At 37.2% G+C, this 25,459-nt stretch overlaps 1 protein-coding gene across 2 annotated transcripts in view; it reads right to left on the reverse strand.

Moving 5' to 3' along the window:
* The window catches only part of LOC117985940 (lachesin-like), a 111,909-nt gene that overhangs the window by 35,422 nt on the left and 51,028 nt on the right, over positions 1-25,459 (reverse strand). For both annotated transcript variants that reach the window (XM_034972734.2, XM_069501638.1), the window contains exons 4-5: positions 25,111-25,296; positions 23,195-23,384 (exon numbers count right to left, since the gene is read on the reverse strand). In XM_034972734.2, the coding sequence (XP_034828625.1) occupies positions 23,195-23,384; positions 25,111-25,296 (376 nt within the window). The remainder of the gene's footprint in view (positions 1-23,194; positions 23,385-25,110; positions 25,297-25,459) is intronic.

A 25,459-nucleotide genomic window follows, 5' to 3' on the forward strand; every position in this document is an offset into this window, starting at 1 on the left:
TTTATATCCAAAAAATAGAAACATTGTGGGTGGGGTAGGTATATTGCTTAGATATTAATTTTATAAGCCACTAGCTGATGCCCGCTACTTCGTACGCGTGGATTTAGGTTTCCGAAAACCCCGTAGGAACTCTTTAATTTTCCGGGAAAAAAGTAACCTATGCCACTCTCCAGGTCTTTGACTATACCCATGCAAAAAATCACGTCAATCCGTTGCTCCGTTGCGACGTGATTGAAGGGCATACCAACAAAGCAACAAGCAAACACACTTTCGCATTTATAATAAGGGTAGGTACCTACTGATATAGGCTACCTATAATATTTTTTCACGGAGCGATTGCAATCCACCTTCCGTAATCCTAGGAATTAACAGTTAATTTCTAGGATTAGTTAATTTTCTACTTTCAAAATAATATATGAAACATAATGTAACCTCTACCTACCTATTGTGAGATGGATTTTCATCAAACTTCTTATTCTGGAATTTATTTCACCCTCACGACTTGTTATCTGCTCTCGTAAGTCTCATTTCTTTGTTGGAATTCATTGTTAGTGACAGTTTAATTCAAAAAGAGGCCGTTTTATTCCGACCGTTAAGTTGTACGTGATCAAAATAACGCAATGTTTTTATCCGTAGGTTTTTTTTTTTTTTTTTAATTCAGATACAAGTTAGCCCTTGACTGCAATCTCACCTGATGGTAAGTGATGATGCAGTCTAAGATGATAGCGGGCTAACCTGGAAGGGATATGGCAGTTTTTATTAAACCCGTACCCCTTTGGTTTCTACACGGCATCGTACCGGAACGCTAAATCGCTTGGCGGCACGGCTTTGCCGGTAGGGTGGTAACTAGCCACGGCCGAAGCCTCCCACCAGACCAGACCAGAAATTTAGAAATTATAAATTTCCAAACCCCTGCCAGGAATCGAACCCGGGACCTCCCACTAATAAGACCACAGCGCTCACCACTGCGCCAGGGAGGTCGACAGGTATCTATTGTATTTTCTATTATAGATGATGCCCGTGACTTCATCTACGTGCATTTAAGTTTTCTAAGAATCCCGTGGGAATTTTTTCATTTTCCGGCATGTAAAATAGCATATGAGTATCCCCAAAATGTAAGCTTTTTATAATTCAGTCAGTCAGTCAGTTAGTCAGTCAGTCAGTCACCTTTTCTTTTTATATATTTAGATAATTAGTATCAATTTAAGTAGGTATACGGATAAATTAGAAGAGGTCATGAATCATATTAGTAAATCGGATTACAACGCACAGAGATCGGGACATAAAAAGTATACCTACCCTAGGTATACTTTTTATGTCGTAAAACATTTCGTACTGGAATTTAGAAAACAAGACTGGACCTAAATACTCCGCAGTTCCAAGCTTCATCTCTAATTTATAGCGTCCGGTTGCAGTCCTTTTGAACATGGCATACCTACATTTATGTCCGATTTTGAATCCCAACCCTTTTAATTACGAGTTCTAGACCATACGAGCAATATTTTTTTATTTCATGTATCAGTAATAATAAGCTGTTTTTCTTTGTTATTTTGTGACATGAAGTAAAAGAGCGGTGCGACCTAATTGCATCAATGTACCTAGGTATACCTACCAGTCGATTCTGCTCCATTTATTGTGAAAAACGAATGGTTTAGATTACAAAGACCGAACTTATTGATTTTACTGTATTCAAAAGTGTATTTTTCAACAATGTATTTAGTTAGGTATATCCATATCCATATCCATACTAATAATATTATAAATGCAAAAGTGTGCCTGTCTGTCTGCTAGCTTTTCACGGCCAATCTGTTTAACCAATTTTGTACTGAGGTACAGAGATAGCTTACATCCCAGAGAAGGACATCAAAGAGCTCCCACCGGGTTTTAAAAAACTAACCCCACGCGGACGAAGTTGCGAGCATCATCTAGTTTAATATAAGTAAACAATTTCACCATAGGAAATTCGAGAGATGTGTTAGGTACGGGTATCATGACAGACATCACATTCTCGGCATACGATATTATTATACCGTATGGTATATTGTGGTGTGCGGTATTAAATTTGATCGTACGATGGTAATATTATACAATATTACATTCCTGTCACGTCGAATGTATACAGGCTTATCATAATGTGTAGCTTAATGTCATAAAATGTGTACAATTTACCCCTGTCAGGGATTTGAGGTGGAATTTGAGAAACAATGGCTTCATATTACGTAATTTAGTACCCCTTTAGGATTATCACACTGTTTACTTAATTCAAATTAGGACCGATGGAGGAGAATATTATGATTTTATAACACACAATTTTCGTTTATGATTTCATCCAGTTATTTGTTTTAAATAAATCAATAAATAGTAAGCAAGTATTGTTAGTTAATTGTTACCTATAATATACACTAAAATGGCGACCACGCACATTAGTAATTTACGGGACGTAGGTATAAAATTGTGATACTTAAATTAGTTTTTAATTAGGTGACTTTGCTGCGGATTTTGTTTGTATGAATAAAATTATGACGGCCGCAAAAATTAAATAAATTAAAATAAAATATTAAAGTTAATGTTTACGCTACAAACTCCTAACGTTACATTACAAGACGCATAAATTATTGCCGGCTTCGAGGCGGATATTTTAGTTAATTCGTAAACTTCATACTATTTCCCTTGCCGGCAACGAGTTGAGACGTTAATTAAAACACTTTGCCAACTTTTAGTACTTACTGAATTTCTTAAAGTACGGCAATCAGCTTAATGGCTCAATCAAAGATCAAAACAGCCTCCATCACATTAAATGTATTATGGCAGACTGCTTTCACTTTGTATTTGTGTCTGCTATTTTAAGTGGCCTTGTACCGTACGCGACAGGTCAAGGTGGCAATCAAGGAAGGAACGCCCAGCACAATCCCCGCGCTAACCCGGTGCGGGTGAGCACGGGAGACGTCTGGGTGTGCGGGGCGAAAAGTTACTTACTTTTAAGAAAAACATAGGGTTCATACATTTCAAAAATGAAATAAGTATTATGATTTATGAATTATATCATAAGAAGAATAAATACTACGCTTAAAACGATAATAATATAATCTAGTTGATTTAAGGCTGCATTTATAAAATAAGGTTTTCCCAAGCTAGAATAATAACAAACGTACGTGTTGAGGGTACGGAATAAGTCTAGTCTAGAAAAGATAGGTAAACAAAATAGAGATGGTATTTTGAAAAGAAAAATTGTTATTTCCGTTTTCTTATATTTCTAGAATTGAAAATATTGTCTATCTCCGCAACAGAGGACCTGTATTTAACAGCCGATAACAGATACAGCTTGCGATATCTACCAAGAAGCGACAAGCAAGTAGGTATACTAGAAAAATTGGAAATGTTCGCAGTCAAAAAATTAAAACAAATCTTGAGTTCAATCCGAGTAAGATTTCTGTGAAACTAAAATAAATAAACACCTAGCTAGCTGATGTCGACGACTTCGACCGCGAGGGAATCCCGTGGGAACTTGATTTTCTGGGATAAAAGGAGATATTATAAATATCAGTCTCCAGGTCTTGATATATCCATGCAAATAATCACGCCGATCCTTTGCTCATGCTTTGCTCCATTGTAGCGTGAGTGAAGGACAAACCAACAAACAAACACACATTAATTATAATGTAGGTAGTGTTAGAATTAGAGAATTTCGTCCCCTAAAATAATGTTTTTACGGCAGTGTAAATCCGCACCAATCTAGCTTTTTACTTAGACACAAGTCACGACGTGAACCACGATTTGGAGCTTATTTTTTTTTAATAAAAATAGCGAGCAAAGTGAGCAGCGGGTTTGTTGCTAAAGAAGAATCATCATTTAGCGCATTGTTTTAATACACATAATAAAATTAAAAGACCCTGATTCACAAATAAATACTTACAGGCTGCGTGTTTAATTAAGATTAACGTTAAGATTACTTAGCTACATACAGGGAGACTAAAAGGATTAGCTTTGAAGCAACTGCGCGCTACATTATACGAGTACAAGCAAGTAGTTTTAAAGTTAATGAGCTCAGACGATTTCTAGGGGTATTTGTATTAATTAAATCGGACAATCTCATGAAATTTCGTGTTTTACGCCGGCAGAGTAACGGGCAAAGTTTCATTGCGAGCTTTTATCTAATTTATTTTTATTGTTATATGAGGTTTATGAGCCATTTTACACCCCTTGCAGTGGATTACAATGGAGCACACAATATGGCATGTTTGTTGTTTTATATCACGATTAAACGTAATCCTAACTGATACTGTTCTGGCAGATGCTCATAACGTCTTTTATAACATCCTATATTAGCGTTCTGTGAAATTTCTTATCTCATACATTTTCTATCTACTTATACATATAAGAAGCTAAAAATATTTGTGCTGTAAAGCCTGTGAAGTATTCTCTGGAGCAATTTAGTTTTAAGATTTAAAATGCCAAGGGCAAGATTGCGTACTGTTGTTGTAGAAAATTAGTTTTTCTTTTTTGCTGCTCCTATTTCCTTGAGACTTGAAAAATAAAAATAAACTTCAGTTTAACGAAGGAATTATAGGTTAACCTTTTAAAGTTAGTCCTACAACAATAATATTTACAAAGAAGCTAGTCGCTATCTAACAATTTGAATTTATAAAAGTCCATAGATTTAATTCCAAAATGTTATTCTCAAAAATGTGTGAAGTCTGCCAATCCACACTTGGCCAGCGTGACTAGACTAAAGCAAACCACTTCTTATTCTCACAGGAGACCCGTGCTCAGTAGTGAGCTGGTGATGAGTTGATCATGATGATGATGAGATTTTAGTCCATTGATAACAAACTACGTATCCTTCTATAACTTAGAAAAATAGACCTTCTTATAAGGTTTCAGTAATTTTTAAAAAACAAACAATTAGTTTCATCTTGAAAATGGACGGGCTATCTTTTTGTTGAAAAATAATTTGAACCATAAACCTTTTACGAGCGCCTTCGTCAGCAATTGTTTAGAGCTAAGTATTTAATTTCTGAAATTGAAAATACCAAGGCTTCGCGCATCCATTCCTAGTCTCGGAAAAACTATATCTCGTTTTTATTAAAAATGCGGAGTGTTCAAACGAGGAGTAAACGACCAATAAAAGGTTATTGTTACTGCGGTGACGTTCGCACGTTACCTAACTTATAAAATTAGCTTTTCTTCGGAATTGCCTTTCTCGGCTACCTAAGTAAATGACTGTGAGCGAAATATTTTCTGAAACTAGAATTAAATGAAATATCTATGCCAAGGACTACCTATTGTTTTAGTTTAGCACTTTAAGGATAAGGATTTAGAGTCTCTATACTGTACTCTAGAGTAATTTAATATTAGATGAAATGAAAATGAAATGAAAATGAAAATCTTTTTTATTCGTATAAACTTTTACAAGTGCTTACGAATAGTCGGATGCATCTACCACTGGTTCGGAATGCCTTTCCTGCCGAGAAGAACCAGCAAGAAACTCGGCGGTTGCTCTTTTCAAATATTTGATATAGGTACAAAATTATGCCATGTATAAAATAGTATTTGCAGTCTTGTGCGTTGCTGGAACGAGCTGCAGGTCAAATCCACGCTCTTTTATCTTAACCTTAGCTTATGGGTGAATATATGGCTGTATCTAGTTAGATGGTATGTTAGTTAGTACAAATTTTTTCGTGACAAAAAATTGTTAAGTATACTATAATAATAATTATAGACATAATATAAGAAACGATGACCCTATCGAATAAACAAAGCCTTCATTGCTGCATTTTCACAACAAAAATTAATTCTAATCTCGCACTTTAGTTCCCTTTGCGATCAGCGCGTCTTCTGACGCGGTAGTGTTTCCAATAACTGCAGGAAGCCTATGAGTCTGTTTTGGGCAGAAGCACAAGACTAAGACTGGGACTCTATGGCCAAGAGAACTTGGCCGTCTGCTTTAAATCGTCAACCCAACTCTTCTTTTGTTTTTTTTTCCGCTTTAAGCCATCCCTAACTTCCCATTCAGCTATATGACCCTATCGAATCACCCATCACTTCTGAACAAGGGTCTTCTCTTAAAATGAGAAAGGCTTGGCCATTGTCATGGGTAACTTTAAATTAATGTAGAGACAAGTTTTACATAAGTGCACGACCTTGGTACTCTTGAGCTGAAATTTTCCGCGCTTCTATTGTTTAGCTATGTAGTTTTCAAGAATCTTGGATTATTCAAAGTATTCTGTATTTAAAGAAGGTACAACAACGTATTTTGCTTATAGCGTCTATAAATGTCTACTTTAAAGTGCAAGTGCAAGCGCCAGGCCGCTAAGTGTTTGCTTTGTACATTTACTTGCCAACGTGTTGTTATGCAAATCCCGCGCTTGTGCGACAATGAAGAAGGAATTCCAAGGCGGTTTGCCTTCGTATTGCATGAGTGTGGATGGGATTTGGAAAACGATTACTTTTCACTATTCGATAGGGTGCGGTGATAGCCTAGTGGTTAAGACGACCGCCTCCTCTTGGGGGAGTCGGGGTTCAATCCCGGACACGCATCTCTAACTTTCGGAGTTATGTGCGTTTCAAGCAGTTAAATCTTTACACAACATACGCACGCACGCACGCAAACACATTCACCCTATAAAGAACTACCCTCTGGAATACAGCAGGTTTTCTTAGTGCAGAGGGCAGGGACTCATAAGTGGCTGTCTATGTCTTATATCCTGGATTTAACTTACCACCAAGTAACGCATCGCGATCAGATGACGAGGGAGGTGCGATATATTTTGTGATCTCATCCACTCTCTCTTGAATGTTTAGATAATTTAATTTACTCGCAAATAATATATTGGGTTGCATACGATACGTGTAATTCTATTTGAGAATGTAGAATGTACATATTCATATGAACATGTTGTATATTATACATTCAAACCGCTAAGCAAACAATTGAGTAATAATTTCGCTTTGTAAACTGCCATACAGCAAATGGAAATTTAACCTACCTATCTAACGTTAGCAGATATTATTGGTTGCCTTAATGTAAATGCAAATTGTAAATTGCTTGTTTACTTTCTGTTCGGATGCCGCGCCTTTATTTGTACGTGGATTTAATTTGTACCTTTAATTAAACGCGGAAAATTAGCCTACCAACACGTATAAACGCTAACGCAGACGACCCTTTTTATCATATCGATTATAACCCGCCAACGTTCAACTTTAGATGGTGAGAGCAGAGATGCGTGAGTCTTATGGGCATATTACACCTACCGAGTAGTGAAGCGAGACAGTGCTGTGGCTGAGAAATTGCGGCGAAATTGCACTCGTTAAGTGAATATACCAACCGATTACTCGGCCGAGGACACTGACTCGCCACTGTACTTGGTAGGTGTAGTTATAGAAGACGCTTTTTCATCATCATCATCATCATCAGCCTGTGGACGGCCACTGTTGGACATAGGCCTTCCCTAAAGAGCGCCACCACACGCGGTCCTCAGCCTTCCTCATCGAGCCACTTCGCGCCAGCTTCTTTATATCGTCGGTCGATCGCTTTTTAGGTGACAAAATTATCCAGCTTCTCCGGTCCGGAACGGTCAGTACGGCCAACAGAACACAATCAGAAAAAAATTATATCCAGACTCAACGAATGCTGTCATCTGCCGTAGCGCGTGTACCTACTCTTACGTTGATTTTTAAAGGACCGTTTTTTGGCATGTAATTAGGGCCTATTTTTCACATAGTAGTATATATTTATTTTCACATAATAGTATATATATTATAACCTATAAATTTTAGGTATTGAGAATTTGAAAATCTAGATAGACAATCTGTCAATGTATTCGTCAGTTAAATAAAGTTTATGTGATGACTGAAAATCAGCCCTTAACTTGGTAAATAAAATATACTTACTTACTCGAAGTGTGTTTTCATTAATTTTTGTATGACCACCGACTATTTTCAATCTTTTGTGGTAGCCTTTAAAAAAAAGATATTTTATAAAACACATTATTAGCTTTATTAAGATAAACAGTGGTCGGAGAGTTGCGAAAATTGTGAGGGGTTATGGTTTCTGTTGCTGATAACACATTTCTCACACAAAGTCGATGTAGGTTTGGTTAAAAAATTTAACGATTTAAACAGTTAAACTTTTACGCGATATAAAACAGCAGAAATGACACTTGATGTATTACGATGCAAGCAAAAGGTGTAAAATGGTCCATAAACCTCATACAACAATTAAATAAATTAGATAAAAGCTCGGAACGAAACTTTACCCATTACACTGCCTCCATATAAATCAGGATTCTGTAAGATTGTCTGATTTAATTAAAATAAAATATTCTTCTTCTTGCTTAACATAATTTTCTATTGACAGTGATAACTGTTGGATCAAAATGCACTAAACAAATTCTGGTGTAGGTAAGTATATTATCATTAAAACTCTATTTTGTAACATTAATGGTTAATTTTGTTATTTTGGCGTGGTGCGTTTAAATGGACCGAATAACTACTTACTAAAAAATATAAGAGCACTCCAAACTATTGTGACGTGGATCTTTAAAAGGACCTGTATTTTATCGCAGAATTAAGTTATAAGTATAGCTGACGTAGTTTAATCTCAGAACTATAAATGTTTAGATAATACCATTTTTCTTATTAATGTGCATCAATGCGGCTTGTAGGCATCTCAATTTCTTTGAAAACTAGCGAATTAAATTCAACTAAAGAAAGCCTCCAAGTTGCAAAGCGAGCACGACCAAATTACCACAATAATGGTAATTGCGACTTCCTGCCGCAAAATGCTGACTCAATTTTCTTAGTAATATCGTATCGTTCTTAATAGTTGTATAATTATTAAGGTAACAAAAATTATTTTTAGGATAGTAACAAAAATATAGGAGGTGACCTTGTAAAATATAAAAAAACTAGACGATGCCTGCAACTTTTCCTGCGATTTCCGGGATACAAAGTAGCCTAAGCCCGTGTCCGGGATGCAAGCTATATCTGTACCAAATAACTGATGTTACTAACTTAATCCACGTGGATTTAGATTTTTTAATAATCCTGTGAAAGCTTTGATTTTCCGCGACTGAAAGTAGCCTGCCTTTTTTTTTAACGCTGGGAAATGCGTTTACGCATCCCCCCCTCCTGGAAGCCAGCCAGCTAACCAGCCAGGGACTCGCCGGCCGAGAAGCGACCGGAATACCCACTAAAACCCAGCGGCACTCCTGCACGTCGCCTGGCGACTGGGTCACGGGAACGCCGAAGCAAACCACCGCGACCCAGCCAGCGACTTCCGCCGAAGCGAACCCTCCACCTCCACGCACGTCCGAGGTGCACCAACTATGTGCACCTCACCTCCCCCGGAGACGCAACGGGCGACAACGCAATCCCGCGCACGTCGCCCGCGTCTCAACCTCCGCCTCGTCCGCTGTGCCCTCTGCTAGTCAGAGGGACACGCGGAGAAACCTCCCCCCTGCCAGGTCATTAGCCATGGCCAACAATATCCCCGAGGAGAGATTATTATTAGCCATGTTACCGGGGTGCACCGGCCCGAATACTGCTCTTCCCCTCGGATGCCCGATGCATCCAAAAGGGACCAGCAGCACCGAGGCACACTGGGAGGTTACCTGGCTGGCCTGTAGCCTGCATAACCTAAGTAATTACAAGCAAGTTATCTTCGTACTTTTCCTCAAAATCGCAGACGCGCAGCCAGACAGACACTTCCGCATTTATAATATTAGTAGGATTAGATTAGCTTAATAAAAGTAAATTTGAAAGGGCAATTTACCGACAAACTCTTTTACATTAATTAACTCTTTTATATAATTGGAAGTCAGTACATTATTATAAGTTACTAGGTTATTCCCGCGACTTTGTCTGCGTGGACTACACAAATTTCAAACACATATTTTGCCCCCTCAGGGGTTGTACTTTCAAAAACCTTCTCTTAGCGGATGTCTACGTCATAATAGCTATCGGCATGCCAAATTTCAGCCCGCTCCGTCTAGTAGTTTGAGCTGTGCGTTGATAGATCAGTCAGTCAGTCACCTTTTCGTTTTATATATATAGACTACACTCATTTTAGCTAATGCTTTTATATAAACCTGCACTAAATTCTTTAAAAGGTAGCGAATTAAATTCAATGTAGGTAAGAAAGCCGCCGAGTTGCAAGACGAGCATCGCCAAATTACCGCAATAATGGTAATTGCGACTTCCTACTGAAAACGCCGACTTCATTCACTTTGGAAAATCCACGTACAAATTTTAAACTGGTACAGTAAAGATTTGGGATAAGAAAATTATATTAAGCATGGTTCCTTTTTAATAACTTTGCAACCAGAAAAGTTAACTTAATTTTTTTTTAAAGAATATTAGCCATGTTAATTGACTAAGCGAAAAGCTTGAGGTAGGAGTGGGTACGACAATAGTGCAACGGTAGGGATTTGAACCGGCGACCTTTCGTAATTTCAGTCCGCTCCTTAACCGTTGAGCTATTCAGGCTCAAAATCTACCTAAAGTTGAGAGGCAGTTATAACTTGTTACTAGCATTAAATGTAAATATTAACAATAATGGTATTCCTTGTGAAACGTATGTGCTAATGTTTAGTCCACGACAGGTCGAGATGACAATCTGGATACCAGGCGGGGGACGCCCCGCACACCCGCACGTCACCCGCGCTCGCCCGCACTGGGTTAGCGCGGGGTATGTGCAGGTGTTTCCATCCTTATGTCGTCGACATTCCATCTACACGCACGAAACGTTTTGCGTCATCATTCCTCATACGTATGGCTAAGGTTTGGAATACTCTTCCGCGATATGTGTTTCCTACCAATTACAGCCCGGGTATCTTTAAAACAAGAGTGAATAGGCATCTTCTAGGAAACGCGTCCCATCTTAGGCCACATCATCACTTCCCATCAGGTGTGACTGTGGTCAAGCGTACACCTATAATGAATAAATGTGAACCGCATGAAAAACTACTTGGACGTTATAAGCATATAAATAGACAAACGATAATAGCTAATTAATTTTATTTCAATTAGAGATGAGACATAATCTGAGAACTTGATTCGATCCGTTGATCGCATGAGCCGGCAGATAGGTTAAAACTATTTTCGAGATAGGTGAATGAAATCAGTACCCATATTATTATAGATGCGAAAGTGTGTTTGTTTGTTGGTTTGTCTTTCAATCACGTTGCAACGGAACAACCGATTGACGTGATTTTTTGCATGGGTATAGTTACAGACCTGGAGGTGACATAGGCCACTTTTTATCCCGGAAAAACAAAGAGTTACCACGGGATTTTTAAAAACCTAAGTCCATCCAAGTAAGGACGAAGTCACGGGCATCAGCTAGCGATACATAGGTCAAGCTTTTTATACATGCTTGACTTATGTACCTACCTATACATTGTAAGCATTGAAAGTCAAGCTATTATAAAACTTAAAGCTAACCTTATGTAATTACTATACAAATCATGTCCGCATGGAATAGTACCAAGAATACTGGCTGCATTTCCGCGCTGGACAGCCAGGCTGATCCGTTGCGCAAAAAAATGAGCCAGCCCTTCTGTTACCAGATGATTTTATTATTCACGGTGAAAAGTCTAAAAATAGCTACCATGTAATAAAACGATGATTATGATCATGAAGTAATTACTCGTAAGATAACAATGTACGCGATTATTTACAAAGGGATATTATGTTTTAAAAAAGGAGGTGAGGCGTGTAATGATAGCGTAGCGTTGTGAAATGGTGATTGTGAGGCTTTATGCCCTTCATATAAATGAATATCAAGAACATAAATAAATAAATGGACTAAGAGACAGCGCGTGCCGGATCTTCCTTATTTTATAAAAGCTGAAAGTTTCTCTGCGTATTGCCCTTAGTGCCTTAACACGAGGAGGAACTATTAGCGGCTATGAAGTTTGGATCATGGTGGCTTTAGGAGATAACAGGTAATAAAGGTGTAAAAAGTCTTACGTAAAATTAAATAGTCTGATTTTTCTATATTTTCTTCGGAACAGTATTAGAACTAACGGCATGCATTGCCAGATACTTAGTATCGTGTCAACTATGTGAAAGATGCCCTTAAAGTTTAACAATCTATTAAAGTTTAAAGGTGTCTGGTAGGGTGATGCCACGATACTATGATAAGTGTCTGGTAATGCATGCCGTGATTTCTAATACTGTTCCAAAGAAAATATAGAAAAATCAGACTTTTTTACTTTGACTTAAGATTTTATACACCTTTATTACCTGTTATCTCCCAAATCAATCATGATCCAAACTTCGTAGTCACTGATTGTTCCTCCCTTTGTTGGGGATTAAGATAAACTTTCAGCTTTTATAAAATAACGAAGGTCTGGCACGCTTTGGCTCTTTCTCTAAAAGACTCACACCGGAACACCTTTTGCTTTTATTTTTCCTACAAAGTACTTTTTGTTCAACAAAAATAAAACGATATCTTGTTTTATTTTTGGAAGCACAAACAGAAAAGATCTGAGAGCGCACGATCGAATGGCGGCGATCATTATTTACACTCTTAACAAAGTATTTCGCAAATAAAATCCTAACGATGAGCATAAACTCCGCAAATTATTCGATTCATTTCAAAGGAATCCTTCTAAAAGGAACGAAGAGTAACTCAAAGCTTTTATACCCCGTTTAAAGCCGCCCTATTGTCTCCGACGATATATGTATTAAGCTTGCTTTCTCTTGCGTAAATAAAATCGATTGGGGAAAGAGGTGCTTAGGAATAAGTGCAAGGGAGGTGGGCGACGATGGGTCTAGGTGTAATGCTTCATGCGATGTTGGCGACGATGCAAAATAGATTGAATTGAAAAAAGACGCTCCGGCTTTCGTCACTTGGGGAAAAGGAAATTTCAATTTGTAAGGACAACGATATGGCAAATGTCCTTAGGTTATATCTTAAATAACAACTCCCCACTCCTGTAAGTACCTGGTATAAGCAAAATTGCAATCCGCGTTTGTCTGTGTATTCGCTTATAACTTTTAAACTAGGGGAATTTATTTTAAATCTCTAGGTATACACTCTATCTTGCTGCTCGTTGCGCTGAGTGATATAAATATTTACGTGAAACTCTAAAACAAGCGATAAAAGCGCACGACGATAAACCGACTGCAAAACAGATTCGCAGTAGGTAGATGCGTCTTTTGTATTCCATTTTAAGGTTTTAGTGGTGAAGTGCAGGTATAAAAATGTCTGTTTTCTATTGGTGGTATTGGGGCCGATTCTCTTGTACACAATCTCTAAACTAAACTAAAATGACACGTCTAAATTTATTGCTATCCCTGTCATAATGTTGCTTGCGGAAAAGGATAGCACTAGATTTAGACCTGTTAATTTAGTTTAGTATAGAGATTGTGCATAAGAGAATCGGCCCCACTGTGTCTCTAAATAACTAACAGTAAATTAATAACCTGGGTACATGGGTTCATTTTCGGAATCAATTACTATTTGGATCTCGACAGCGGGCGCGTTCGGAAACTTTTTATAGCTTTAGTTTTAAGATTACATAATTAATTATCAATTATCACCAATTACATCAACTTGTGGCAAATTAAAACAATTTACAATCAAAAAGTGTAGTACAATCTAACAATGGTAGGTACCGGTAACCAATTTGAATTATTTTGAGAGGAGGTCGGTAGCTCGGTGGTCGATACACAGCATGCGGGTACATGACAGACGTATTGTGGGCGGGCGTATCCATCGACATAAAATTTGCCATATAGGCGTCGAAGTATAAAGACGCATGTAAGCAAAATGAAAAAAGTTTTAAGAAAACTCCCGGACTCTGAATGCCGGTGATATGATATACCCTACTATAATAATCGTCATTATAATCATCGTCAATCGATAGGCGTCTGGACTCAGACTGTCTCCCGTACGGATTTCCACACGCCACGGTCCTGCGCCGACTGAATTTTAGCGGCTCTCTGAGAGTCGTTTGATGTCGTCCGTCCACCTAGACTCTAGAGAGATATTTACATGTCGCAAACGAAATCACGGACATGTGCTGAGTGCTATTATATCAAAGGCCAGCATTTCACCGGTAGCAAAAAATAAAGGCCATTGTTTTACAGAGTCGAAAGATAAAATAGAGGTAAGCATTGAAGATGCAGCAATGGCGTAATAAAACCAACGAGAAAGGAAGTTTATTTGCTCGTTTTTAATTAAGGATTCAATCTACGTAGAAATAAAAGCGCTGTGTTCCAACGCAAAACAAACAAGGATATTACTATATTGTTAGATCGGATTCACAGACGTTTACGGACAACAGTGTGTACACTAGAGGTGAGATCTATAGAGTGCACTCTGACTTAGCTTAGACTTAAGACATAGTTAAAACGAGACAGAGCTATATCTCTCACATAAATCTGTCTTGTTTTAACTCAATCTTAAATCTGAGCATAGTCAAAGTGCGCCCTATAGATCTCAGCCTAAGTACTGCGTAGAAATCTAAGAGCCGGTGTCGTCGTGATCGTTGTAAAAAGATGATTTCATTATGAAGATGGGAAAAAAAACCTTAGACAAGTGGAATCATTTTGAAGGGTATGTAAAAAGAAATTATGTATATAAAAAGTACGCGATAGGTCGAAATGGCAATCAGCCGCACGTCACCCACGCTATCCAGCGCCGGGTTAGCGCGGGGGCCATCGCCATCTTGACCTGCCCCGTACTTTACCTAACTCAATGTCACATGCTCAAGATTAAACAATAATTTATTGGGTTCTTACATATGCCTATTTTTCTTTGGTCTTAATAATTTGAAAAAAAAAATCATTTCCATCTGTGAAATGAAGAATTTGCAATTATTAGAATGATTCTCTAATTATTATTTATTATATTTAAAAATACAAACAAAAATACGGGTTGTTCCGTATTCATCCTATGACTTCTCATCCCAAACATTTGGACTTTGTAATAACAAAGTCCAAAACTCTAGTTTCATCCAGGATTGTAATTTTAAAGCTCCTAAAAACTTCTCTTACAGTAAATACGAAACAAAACAATCTGCAATATATTTCGCAGTAAAGTTGCCGCGAGGTGAGAGGGACAAATTGTTACCAGTCCTACTTGTTTCGGCGAATTGTTGACTTTTCTACAGGTATACCTAATACTATGTAAAGTTTCTGATTGCTATTTCGATAATGGTGCAGACATATTTTTTGAATTTAATAAGACAAAGTTCAAAACTAAAACCCGACTATGTCCTCTTAGTAAACTGTGAAATATAATAAAATTGGGTTTCTGTCGCTTGGTATATTTTAATAATATATTATTTTTGTATTTATATTTATGAACTCAGAATTTTCTCCTCTTTCATTTGACATTCCACTCGATACATTAGCAAAACAAAAATTTTGGAGATCCCAACTCTTTTGATGTAACATCCGTGAGGTAAATTTTTTGGTATAAAATGTAGCCTATGTCACCCGGATTATAACAACGAATCAATAGACACCTCATTCATTAAAATCGGCGAAGTACATTAGACGCTACAGTGGAACACACAGAATCTGATACAAAATGGAGATCCCAACTTTTTTGATGTAACATCCGTGACTGTGAGGTCAATTTTTTGCTATAAAATGTAGCCTATGTCACCCGGACTATAACAACGAATCAATAGAAACCTCATACATCAAAATCGGCGTAGTACATTAGACGCTACAGTGGAACACACAGAATCTGATAAAAAATGTGGATACATACATAGACTGCTAAAATCGTAACCCTTCGTTATAGTTTTACCGTAGTCGGGTAAAAACACCAGTGGACTCATTAGTAGTAAAACGCGTTATAGGTTGACCCGCCTTGGCATAAAAATGAAAATAAAAATGCACTTTATTATTGTGTTAACAACAATAATATAAGCGATTTCTTCGAGGCAACCTAGGAGGTATTAGGACATTACATATTTAAATTTTTTTTTTTTTTTTTTTTTTTTATTAGGAGTTTTGTATTATAAGTCCCGAAAATTGCTAAAGCGTGTGGCCGCCATTTTAGTGACGTCAGCACTAGACTGAAGTTTCGAGCTGATAGTATATTTTTATTTTTACTTAAATATACGTCACATGACGTCAAAATGACGTCATTTCTATGTTAATGACACAATAAATCACTATCCATAGCATAAATGCGAAAGTGTGTTTGTTGGTTGCGCGTCCAACAAACATTCTTTCAATCACAAAATCACGTCGCAACGGAGCAATAGAACAACTTGATTTTTTGCATGGGTGAAGTTAAAAACCTGGGAAGTGGCACAGGTTACTTTTTATCCCGAAAACCGAGATCCCATGGGATTTTTAAAAACAAGATCCACGGGGACAAAGTGGAAAGTTAGTTACGTATAAATCAAACGGCTGGGTCTAGAAACTTAAAATTTTGCTTGTACATTTCGTAACGTAGAAGGGTCTTGAGAAATTTCAGAAATTCCAAACCCGGGCAGAAAAAGTCGCGGAAAACAGCTAGTTTTTATGATAAAGCGCCATGCTAAATCGACACGTTCAAAGTACAAAAGCAAAACTTGCACATTTTTGTTTTTCACACTTCACTGCGCTTTTCGTGTTAACTAGGTATTCACGAGCATAAAAGTCTAGCTTTACTGAAAAAACTATTATCAAAATATGCTTTAATAAAGGGTTGAAATGAAAAATTCTTTCCATTCAAAAGAAAGCATTCGTAACCGGCGGAACAATGTCTGAATGGAAGCGTTTTAATATATTCAGTGCAACGTGTTTTTTTTTTTTTTGGAGGAAAACGAAATACGCGTAATTTAAAAAGGTGCATTGAACAAACCGCTTGTATACCGCTTACACCTAAGAACATTTCTATGAATATCAAAATCGACACAAAAAATTACATATAAATCTAAATATATACCTAAAAGGAAAAGGTGACTGACTGACTGACTGATCTATCAACGCACAGCTCAAACTACTCGATGGGTCGGGCTGAAATTTGGCATGCATATAGTTATTATGACCTAGACATCCGCTAAGAAAGGATTTTTGAAAATTCAACCCCTAAGGGGATAAAACAGGGGTTTGAAATTTGTATAGTCCTTGCGGACAAAGTCGCGGGTCTAAGCTAGTATAGTATAAATGCAAATATTATGACTGTTTCATTTTTACGACTTAATTACCGCTTAAAGAATTTACAGAGTTAACTGGCTTCCATAGAAATTTTTTTCCTCAAAAGAATTTCAACGGGATTTAAAAACTTTAATCTACTAAGTCTCGGGCAAAACAATGAAGAAGCGGCTAATTTTAAGTCTCTATAGTTCCAAAGGTCTAAGGTTGAACTGAAAACTGAAGGTCATTGTTACTTTCACATAAGTCATCTCACTGATGTCAGAGTTCTAGTGCGTTACGCCGGTTCCACACGGTGGACAAACACACAAAACAAAAATATAACATCCTATAGCATACATCACTATGCATATGGATAATGCGATATACCCAGCGGCGCGTCGGGTCGCTTCAGAATGCGTACGGCGCGGCTCGGATAAGATACACGCGTATCGAGTTAAGTATTTAATGTACAGGCGTGATAGACCTCAAAATAAATAACCTAGTTTTAGTTTTTGGCACATGACGGGCTCTTAGAAGTATATCCTCAAAATTCCCAACCCTTAGGATGTCGGCTTCCACCCTTTCCCTCTTTACTGTCGCTCATCTTGCGACGTTGTTGCTCGTACGCGAACGGGTATAAAAGTGACGCGCAAGTGAGGCGAGCTGCCGCGTACTGCAGTTGTAGTGCGGTAGGTACCGTGAGCGGCCTGAAGTGACGCTTTCTGCAGTCGGACTGTAGTGACGCGCAGCGCAGTTCAGGTGCGTACATACCTTTAGTAGTATAGCAAGTTTTAAAGATCACATCTACGTGCGCTGTCTGTTCGAACGCCAAACAAACTTGTACATACGTACAAGCCAATTACATTGTACGAGCAATTCTGAAACGCAACATTTGCATGAAGGCAACAAATGATACCAGCAGGGTATGGTTAGGTGAAATTTTCATTTGGTATGCGGCTGTTTGCAGAGCGAAATTATTGGCCAATTGTTTGTTTAGCGGCTCAGCTATAATAGGGTGCAAGTTCAGGCTGAAAATTTCTGTTGTCACATGAGTGAATTGACAAGCGGTGATAGCATTGTAATTAAGATGTCAGCTTACTTTTCGGGAGATCGGGGGTTCAACACACCTCTAACTTTTCGGAGTTATGTTGATCAATAAAATAACTACTAGTGGTAAACAATACCTATCACTATCCATATTATAATTGCGAAAGAGTGTTCGTTGGTTTGTTGGTTGTCACTTCACAATGGAGCAATATTTTGCATAGGTATGGTTGAAGATCTGGAGAGTTTTTAAAAACCTAAATCCATGCAGACGAAATCGCTGGCATCAGCTAGTAAAAAAATATTTACGGAAGAGTTTTGCATATAATAAAGATGGAAACAATATTATTATGATCAAAAAAAAAAAAAAAAAATTATTTCCTGTCATCGGTTTTATAATAAAAATGTAGGTACGTACATTTTTATAAACTCCGCGACTAGCCAGGGGCCAATTTTTATTCTTCCAAAGGCCGCCGAAGTAAAAAGGGAAATTCATTAGTAACTTTTCGTAAACTGTATTTGCCTTTAGAATATCAGTACCGAAACTTTGCCATTACTCCTGTTGCCCGCAGGACTGGTAGTCTGATGTATAAAATCTCAAAAGAAATAAACAAAATATACCTATTCCATAAAAATTCAGTGGGGAACGCGCACTTGTTCTTTTTTATTCTCATCTTGTGAAAGGACCGCGGCGCCGCGCCGGCGTAAGTGTCGAAATCTTGTTTGCTGAAGTCAATTTAAGTTACGAGGTGTGATAAATTATTTTCAAATTTTCAAAAAATACTTCTTCCACTGTTCTTTTAAATTGTATCTACGATACTAATAATTTATTAGGTAAATAACCTAATTGATAAATGCGAAAGTGCTGCTTGTTACCTTTTCATGGCCCGTCCGCTTGACCGATTTTGCCAAAAATTGGTATTGAGATATTGCGTCCTTAGATGGACAAAGGCATATTTTCATTCCGCAAAATCATAAGGGTCACGGGATTTAAAAAAAACCTAAAATCACAGTATGTATGTATTTTTTGGAGCATCAGCTGTCTGTGATTGCACTTGTCAAGTTACATAATTTTACAAGTTGTATCAATATTATGACCAAAACCGAAACACCCGTTTTTAAAATGGTTTGAATCATTTTTAATTTGTCAGCCCAGCCTAATCCTAGGGACTGCTGGAGCGATTTTGTCATGAATTTTGAAGGGTTATTTTGGGCCACCTTTTATTCCAGGAAAACAAAAGGTTTCTACGGGATCCAAAAAAGCTAAATCCACGCAGACGAAGGTGCAAAAAGCAGAAATAAAAAATATAATATCTGAAGAAATAACATTGCAAAAATTTTAAAAGCATTTCTATAAACGGTAAATTAGTTTTACAATGTTGAGCTTCGAAATGAAAAAGCATTTTTGTAATGAAATAGAAAAATGATTGTCTGCTAACACCAAGCGGAAAGAACGCTATTTATGTCAAGTTGTCAACGCGTTTTTTTTCCACATTTTCGCTTTTGAAAATTGAGATTTAAAATCTTTGAATGGAATTACTTTGCCGCTTCGCTACATGCAATTTGTATGTTGGAAGCTTTTCTTTGCAGAAGACCATCATACACAAGGAATAGCTAGTTTATTTTGCTTCAATCCACTAGAACCACATAAATCTGTATAGTAATTTGAGCTGCATGCACTATGTAATAAGGGTGGGTACTAGGTCGTAAATAGTATGCAGTATTAATTAGTAAATAATAACATCTACGGTATTTTGGGGTAAAAGAATTCAAATAAATTGTCCATAACTATTTCCTTCACCCCCCTTCAATCTAAATCTAAATATATAAAAGGAAAAGGTGACTGACTGACTGACTGACTGACTGATCTATCAACGCACAGCTCAAACTACTGCACGGATCGGGCTGAAATTTGGCATGCAGATAGCTATTATAACGTAGGCATCCGCTAAGAAAGGATTTTTGAAAATTCAACCCCTAAGGGGGCGAAATAGGGGGTTGAAATTTGTGTAGTCCACGCGGACGACGTCGCGAGCATAAGCTAGTATTATATAAAAGAAAAAGCTGACTGACTGACTGATCTATCAACGCACAGCTCAAGCTACTGGACGGATCGGGCTGAAATTTAGCATGCAGATCGCTATTATGACGTAGACATGCATTAAGAAAGGATTTTTAAAAATTCAACCTCTAACGGAGTAAAATAGGGGTTTGAACGTGTAGTCCACACGGACGAAATCGAGGGCATAAGAGAAATTGAACACAATAGCTTTATTGTTTTAAAAAATATGTCAGTTTTGCGTTAAAACCGCTTGTTCTTTGCGGCTGTCGATTAAGATAGTCGTTCCTTTGCAATTCACAATTTGGGCATTTATATTGTTAAATCATACATCAATGTCGACAGACAACAATCGAGCAAATAATTTGCTTATACTCGTAATTTGGGTCAGCAAACTGCCAACAAATGGATATTTCACGTTACTGAAACAGCGGATATCATTCGAAACCATGTTATTGTGGTGTTGTATGATTTGTACGAAAATTGTAATTAACTGTCCGTTTATTAAATTCGTCAGATAAGATTTTCTATTTTGTAGAATTGGTCTTCAAACTGAAGAGATAAAAGATGATTCCCATGACTTCGTCCGCGTAAGTTTTGGGTTTTTAAAAATCCTTTTTGATTTTCCGGGATGAAAAGTAGCCAATATTCGTCTCCTGGATGCCGGTTATGTACCAAATAGATAATGCCTACGAATTAATCGGCGTGAATTTAGGTTATTTAAACATCCCGTAAGGACTCTTTGATTTTTCGGGACAAGTAACCTATCATTCCTCGGAAGGCAAGCTACCAGATTTCATCAAAATCGGTTAAACGGATGGGCCGTGATACTTTCAAATTTATTATATTAAGTTGTATGGACAGAAGAAAACATAACTTGTGGATTTTTTTTAATACTATTAAAACAGATATCTTTGAAATTTGAATCCTGCAAGAAACAATTTAAATAAATATTTCTCAAGGCATTACAAATTCTACGAAGTGTCTTGTTATTGTGCGATGGAAGAAATTGTTGTTGCCTTTCTTATTTGGAACAACTCTCGCCTTTCTGACCTATCTGAAGATTGTATTGTGCTACTTAAAATTCTCTGAACTACTTAAGTACCTATATTTTATCAATGGTCTTATCAACCATTTATGCGTTTTATTAACAGAACTCAGTTCTATTGCAAATCCATTTCAATATACTAGGGTTAAATTAAACTATGCTTAATGCTGACAAAGTCGGTTATTTATACAATTCAAAATAAACTTAAAGGAATATTATAGTGTAAATGGAATGTTTGTTCTAGCAAGCCATGATGCTCATAAGAAGCAAGCTCATAAAGAAAAACTTATGAATCCAATCGCAGGCAACAGTGTAATAACAACAAAGCTTTAATAAACGGTAATAGCCGTACACTTTTCCGAACTATCCAAGCACCGCTATAATGAAATGAGCCATCCTTGAAACTTTCATATTTTAATAAGACTTTGACTGCATTCACGACTGGAATAACTTCAGTTTTTTGCAAGAGTGCCGTCAGAAACTATAGTCGTTACCGTATTTTTAAATTAACTTATTACTTTAATATTCGTCCAGCTTCCGAGATAAGTAGGTAGAGATTCCTAATTAAAAAATTTCCTTTTAAGACGCGTGAGAATAATTTGTGACTTTTATTATTATTATTATTATTATTCTTATTATTTATTTATTTATTATTTAATTAGAACGGCCATAAAGCCAATTACACTAATTAAACTACGAGTACAAACTAACATAAACATACTTACAAAAATTGTTAAAATTATAAATTTTAAAAAGCAAAATTATAAATTTTCACAAAAGTGCAAGATCTGACCCATGAGGTCAGCCCATTTGTCAGCAAATATGTCACAACTCAGCAGACAGGTCGAGATGGCAATCGGGGTATGAGGCGGGGGGACGTCACGTCACCCGCGCTCGCCCGCACTGGGTTAGCGTGAGGGCGGTGCGGGTGTGCGTGGTGTCCCCTCCCCGATTGCCATCTCGGCCTGTCGTGTACTAGGTATAGGTAATTTTTCAAGGTGACAGACATATTTTAATCACACCAATACGCTTTTTAACTAATCTTGTAATATTTCATGACCAGCTAAATTAAAATGCTGAATAGTTTTCAAGTGAAAACTTCTTTATACTGTATACTTTATTCTTTATACTGTATATTACTATATTATGGCCAACTGGCCATATTAGGTAAAATCTTCAAGGTCGCGTCACCGACAAGCTAATGTTAATAGTGCCTCGAACTCCGATATAAACTAAATTAATGTTTTTATTTACAAATTATGAAATTTTAATTTTTGATACTGCAATAAATTAAAAATCCATAAAAAATCCACTGTTATTAATTCATAGTTGTAAGTTTTCACTTCAGTCGGCAGTCCCCCTGCCATTTTTTTATTTGCCCTTTTAAGCTGCAGCTGGGAGCGGATGCAAACAGCGAAACGACAAGCGGTCCACTTGTTCCTTCCTTTTTAAACAAAATACGGAAGAGATGATTTCATCCATTATTTCATCCATGTTTCGTTTCCAATCCCAATCGTATGTAAAGCTCAGATACATATTTCCACTACTTACACCTACAGCTGTCACCAGCGCGGCGGGGTGATTCGCTAACTCAATGTCAGTGACACTGCTGCTTCATTGAGAGACACTTAAATCATTTTTCGTAGAAAACCTTCAATGGAGTAAAAATGACAAATGAGTTCGGTGGCAATCATTCAGTGTCAGACACTGAGTTAGCAAATCTGTAGGCTGGGCTTCACCAAGTTATCGGTCATTTCAAATTACAAAGAAATTCAGTTTGATAAAATTGTTTCTTTAGATAAATGGTTATGACAACCAATCAGACATACAATTTATAGACAAAGACTCTCTGCGGTGCTTTATCTATACTAGAAATATCTGCTCATTTTCTTAGGTTTGATTATAAAACTGTCATTACCAAGCTATCTTTACCTAGGTATTATTTCACAAACCTTTTCTCTCCCTTCCACCGTCATGTCTGAAGACGATAGGTCGGTTGTGTTCTCTTCTCCACATAACTGTGGGAGGTGGAACCCCAGTGGCACTGCATGTCAATCGCACACTACCTCCTTCCCTTGCAGAACTGCCTTCAGTTATACTGTCGACTATATCTGGCGGGATCACTACTGATAAGTGACCCATCTGAAATAAGAAATTGTTATTATTAACTAGGTGCCCTGGCGAACTTCGTTCCGCCTAACAGTCGATTAAATTTTTTTAAATTTTTGTCTCCGTAAGAACCATCCTCGTACTTCAAGGAATATTATAAGAAAAGAATAAGCGAAATCGGTTCAGCGGTTCTCGAGATTTGCGATGAGCAACAAATTTAGTGATTCATTTTTATATTATAGAAGATAAGACTAGCTGATTTGCCAACTGTTAGCTTATCATGTCATAAATCAATATTTGAGGGCTGATTTGACTAAATTGTAGAAAATATGGTCTTGATTTGACTCAAATTTAAATGTAGAAAATATAAGTCTTGTTTTGATTGAATAATTTCGGTAGAAATATTTTTACATATCATGATACTAAAATCGTAATGTCTATTATTTCACCGAGGATCTGGCTACGATTTTACACGCGGCTTTACTCAAATATAATTTTTGAAAATCGGTGAGAAGTTGGAATTTCCAAAAATTCTGAAACACAATTTTTGCATTTTAAACTAATAGCCAATTTTCATGAATATAACTTTACTAAATACGGATTTTCATAGTAATCCTACTTACTATGAAGAGATTAAATTAATACTCTCCTAAGGGCTGTCCCTACAATTAACTTTGGGGCGAGTATTAAGTCGATAATAATAATTTAAGAGCCAGATCAGTGACAATCGATCGCCAACCTCCACTAATTCTATAAACTGTCAATAACAGATCACAAACGGCGCGGGGGCACAAAGCCACGGCAATTACGATTTTATATCCCCATAACTCCATTTACTTTGATATAGGGCGACAATATTAATTTGTATTATTTTCGTCATATTTCTTACTAGCTTTTGCCCGCGACTTCGCGTGGACTTCATAAATTTCAACCCCCTATTTGACTCCTTTAGGGGTTGCATTTTCAAAAATCCTATAGGTATATAAAAATCCATCCATCTAAGAAAGGATACTAATTGTAACTTCAACCCTTAAGGGATTAAAATAGGGGTTTGAAATTACTGTAATCTAAACGAGGTCGCGGGCATGACCTAGTTCTTATATAATATTAGTGGTTTTCTAGGGTTAATAATGCAATGGGCTCCCAAAACTTTTTGTACACGAACCTAGGCGGCCAGATTTCCTCCTTCATTAGTGGTAGTAATCGTTAAGAGCCGTGATAGAATAGTCTCTGAGCTAAGCCGCGAATGGACAGGCAGACAGGCACAGATATGGACATGGGAAAACTATAAGGGTTCCGTGTTTACTAAGTAACCCTAAAAGCGTCTTAAAAACCAAACTTAAGAACGTCTTAGCGCCAGATAAAGCGTTGCTTAAGTATTTCTCCAAGAAACTACGAAATAAACCAAGGAAAGCCGATTACAAGACGTACCTACCTAAGTTTAAAACATTTTATCCTACTTAATATTATAAATGTGAAAGTGTGGATGTTTGGATGTTTGGTTGTTGGGGTGTTTCGATGTTTGGATGTTTAGATGTTTGTTACTCAATCACACAAAAACTACTGGACGGATTTGGCTGAAATTTGGAATGAAGATAAATAATTATACCCTATATTAACATATAGGCTACTTTTATCCTGGAAAATCAAAGAGTTCCCGCAGGATTTTGAAAAACGTAGGTCCACGCGGACGAAGTCGCGGGCATCAGCTAGTAATTCTATATTTTTATGTGAGTAACCAAATAATTTTGTTTCTTACCTGACTCTTCATAGGGTCTGTATTGACTTGGCACATGTAAGTGCCGGAGTCGTTTGCTTGGACGTTGCTGACATGCAACTTCCAAGTGTTGTGGTTGTTGTATGTGACAGATAGCCGAGGGTTTAAGGCCACCATGTTTGTGTGGATTGCGAGTATCGCTTTTGAGTCTGACTTTATCCACGCAACCTGGAAAGAAAAGTTGTTTTAATAATAATTTAAAACAGAATATATAGTCCATACTTTAAAAGAATCGTATCTATCTGGCACAGTCGTAAGAGCTGTGGCTTTATAAGTGGTAAGTATAAATCTTGGGCTCAATTCACGGCTGGGTCTTATACGTTCTGGCGCG

The sequence above is a fragment of the Maniola hyperantus genome, chromosome 10 (assembly GCF_902806685.2).
Source record: "Maniola hyperantus chromosome 10, iAphHyp1.2, whole genome shotgun sequence".
NCBI classification, from domain to species: Eukaryota; Metazoa; Arthropoda; class Insecta; order Lepidoptera; family Nymphalidae; genus Maniola; species Maniola hyperantus.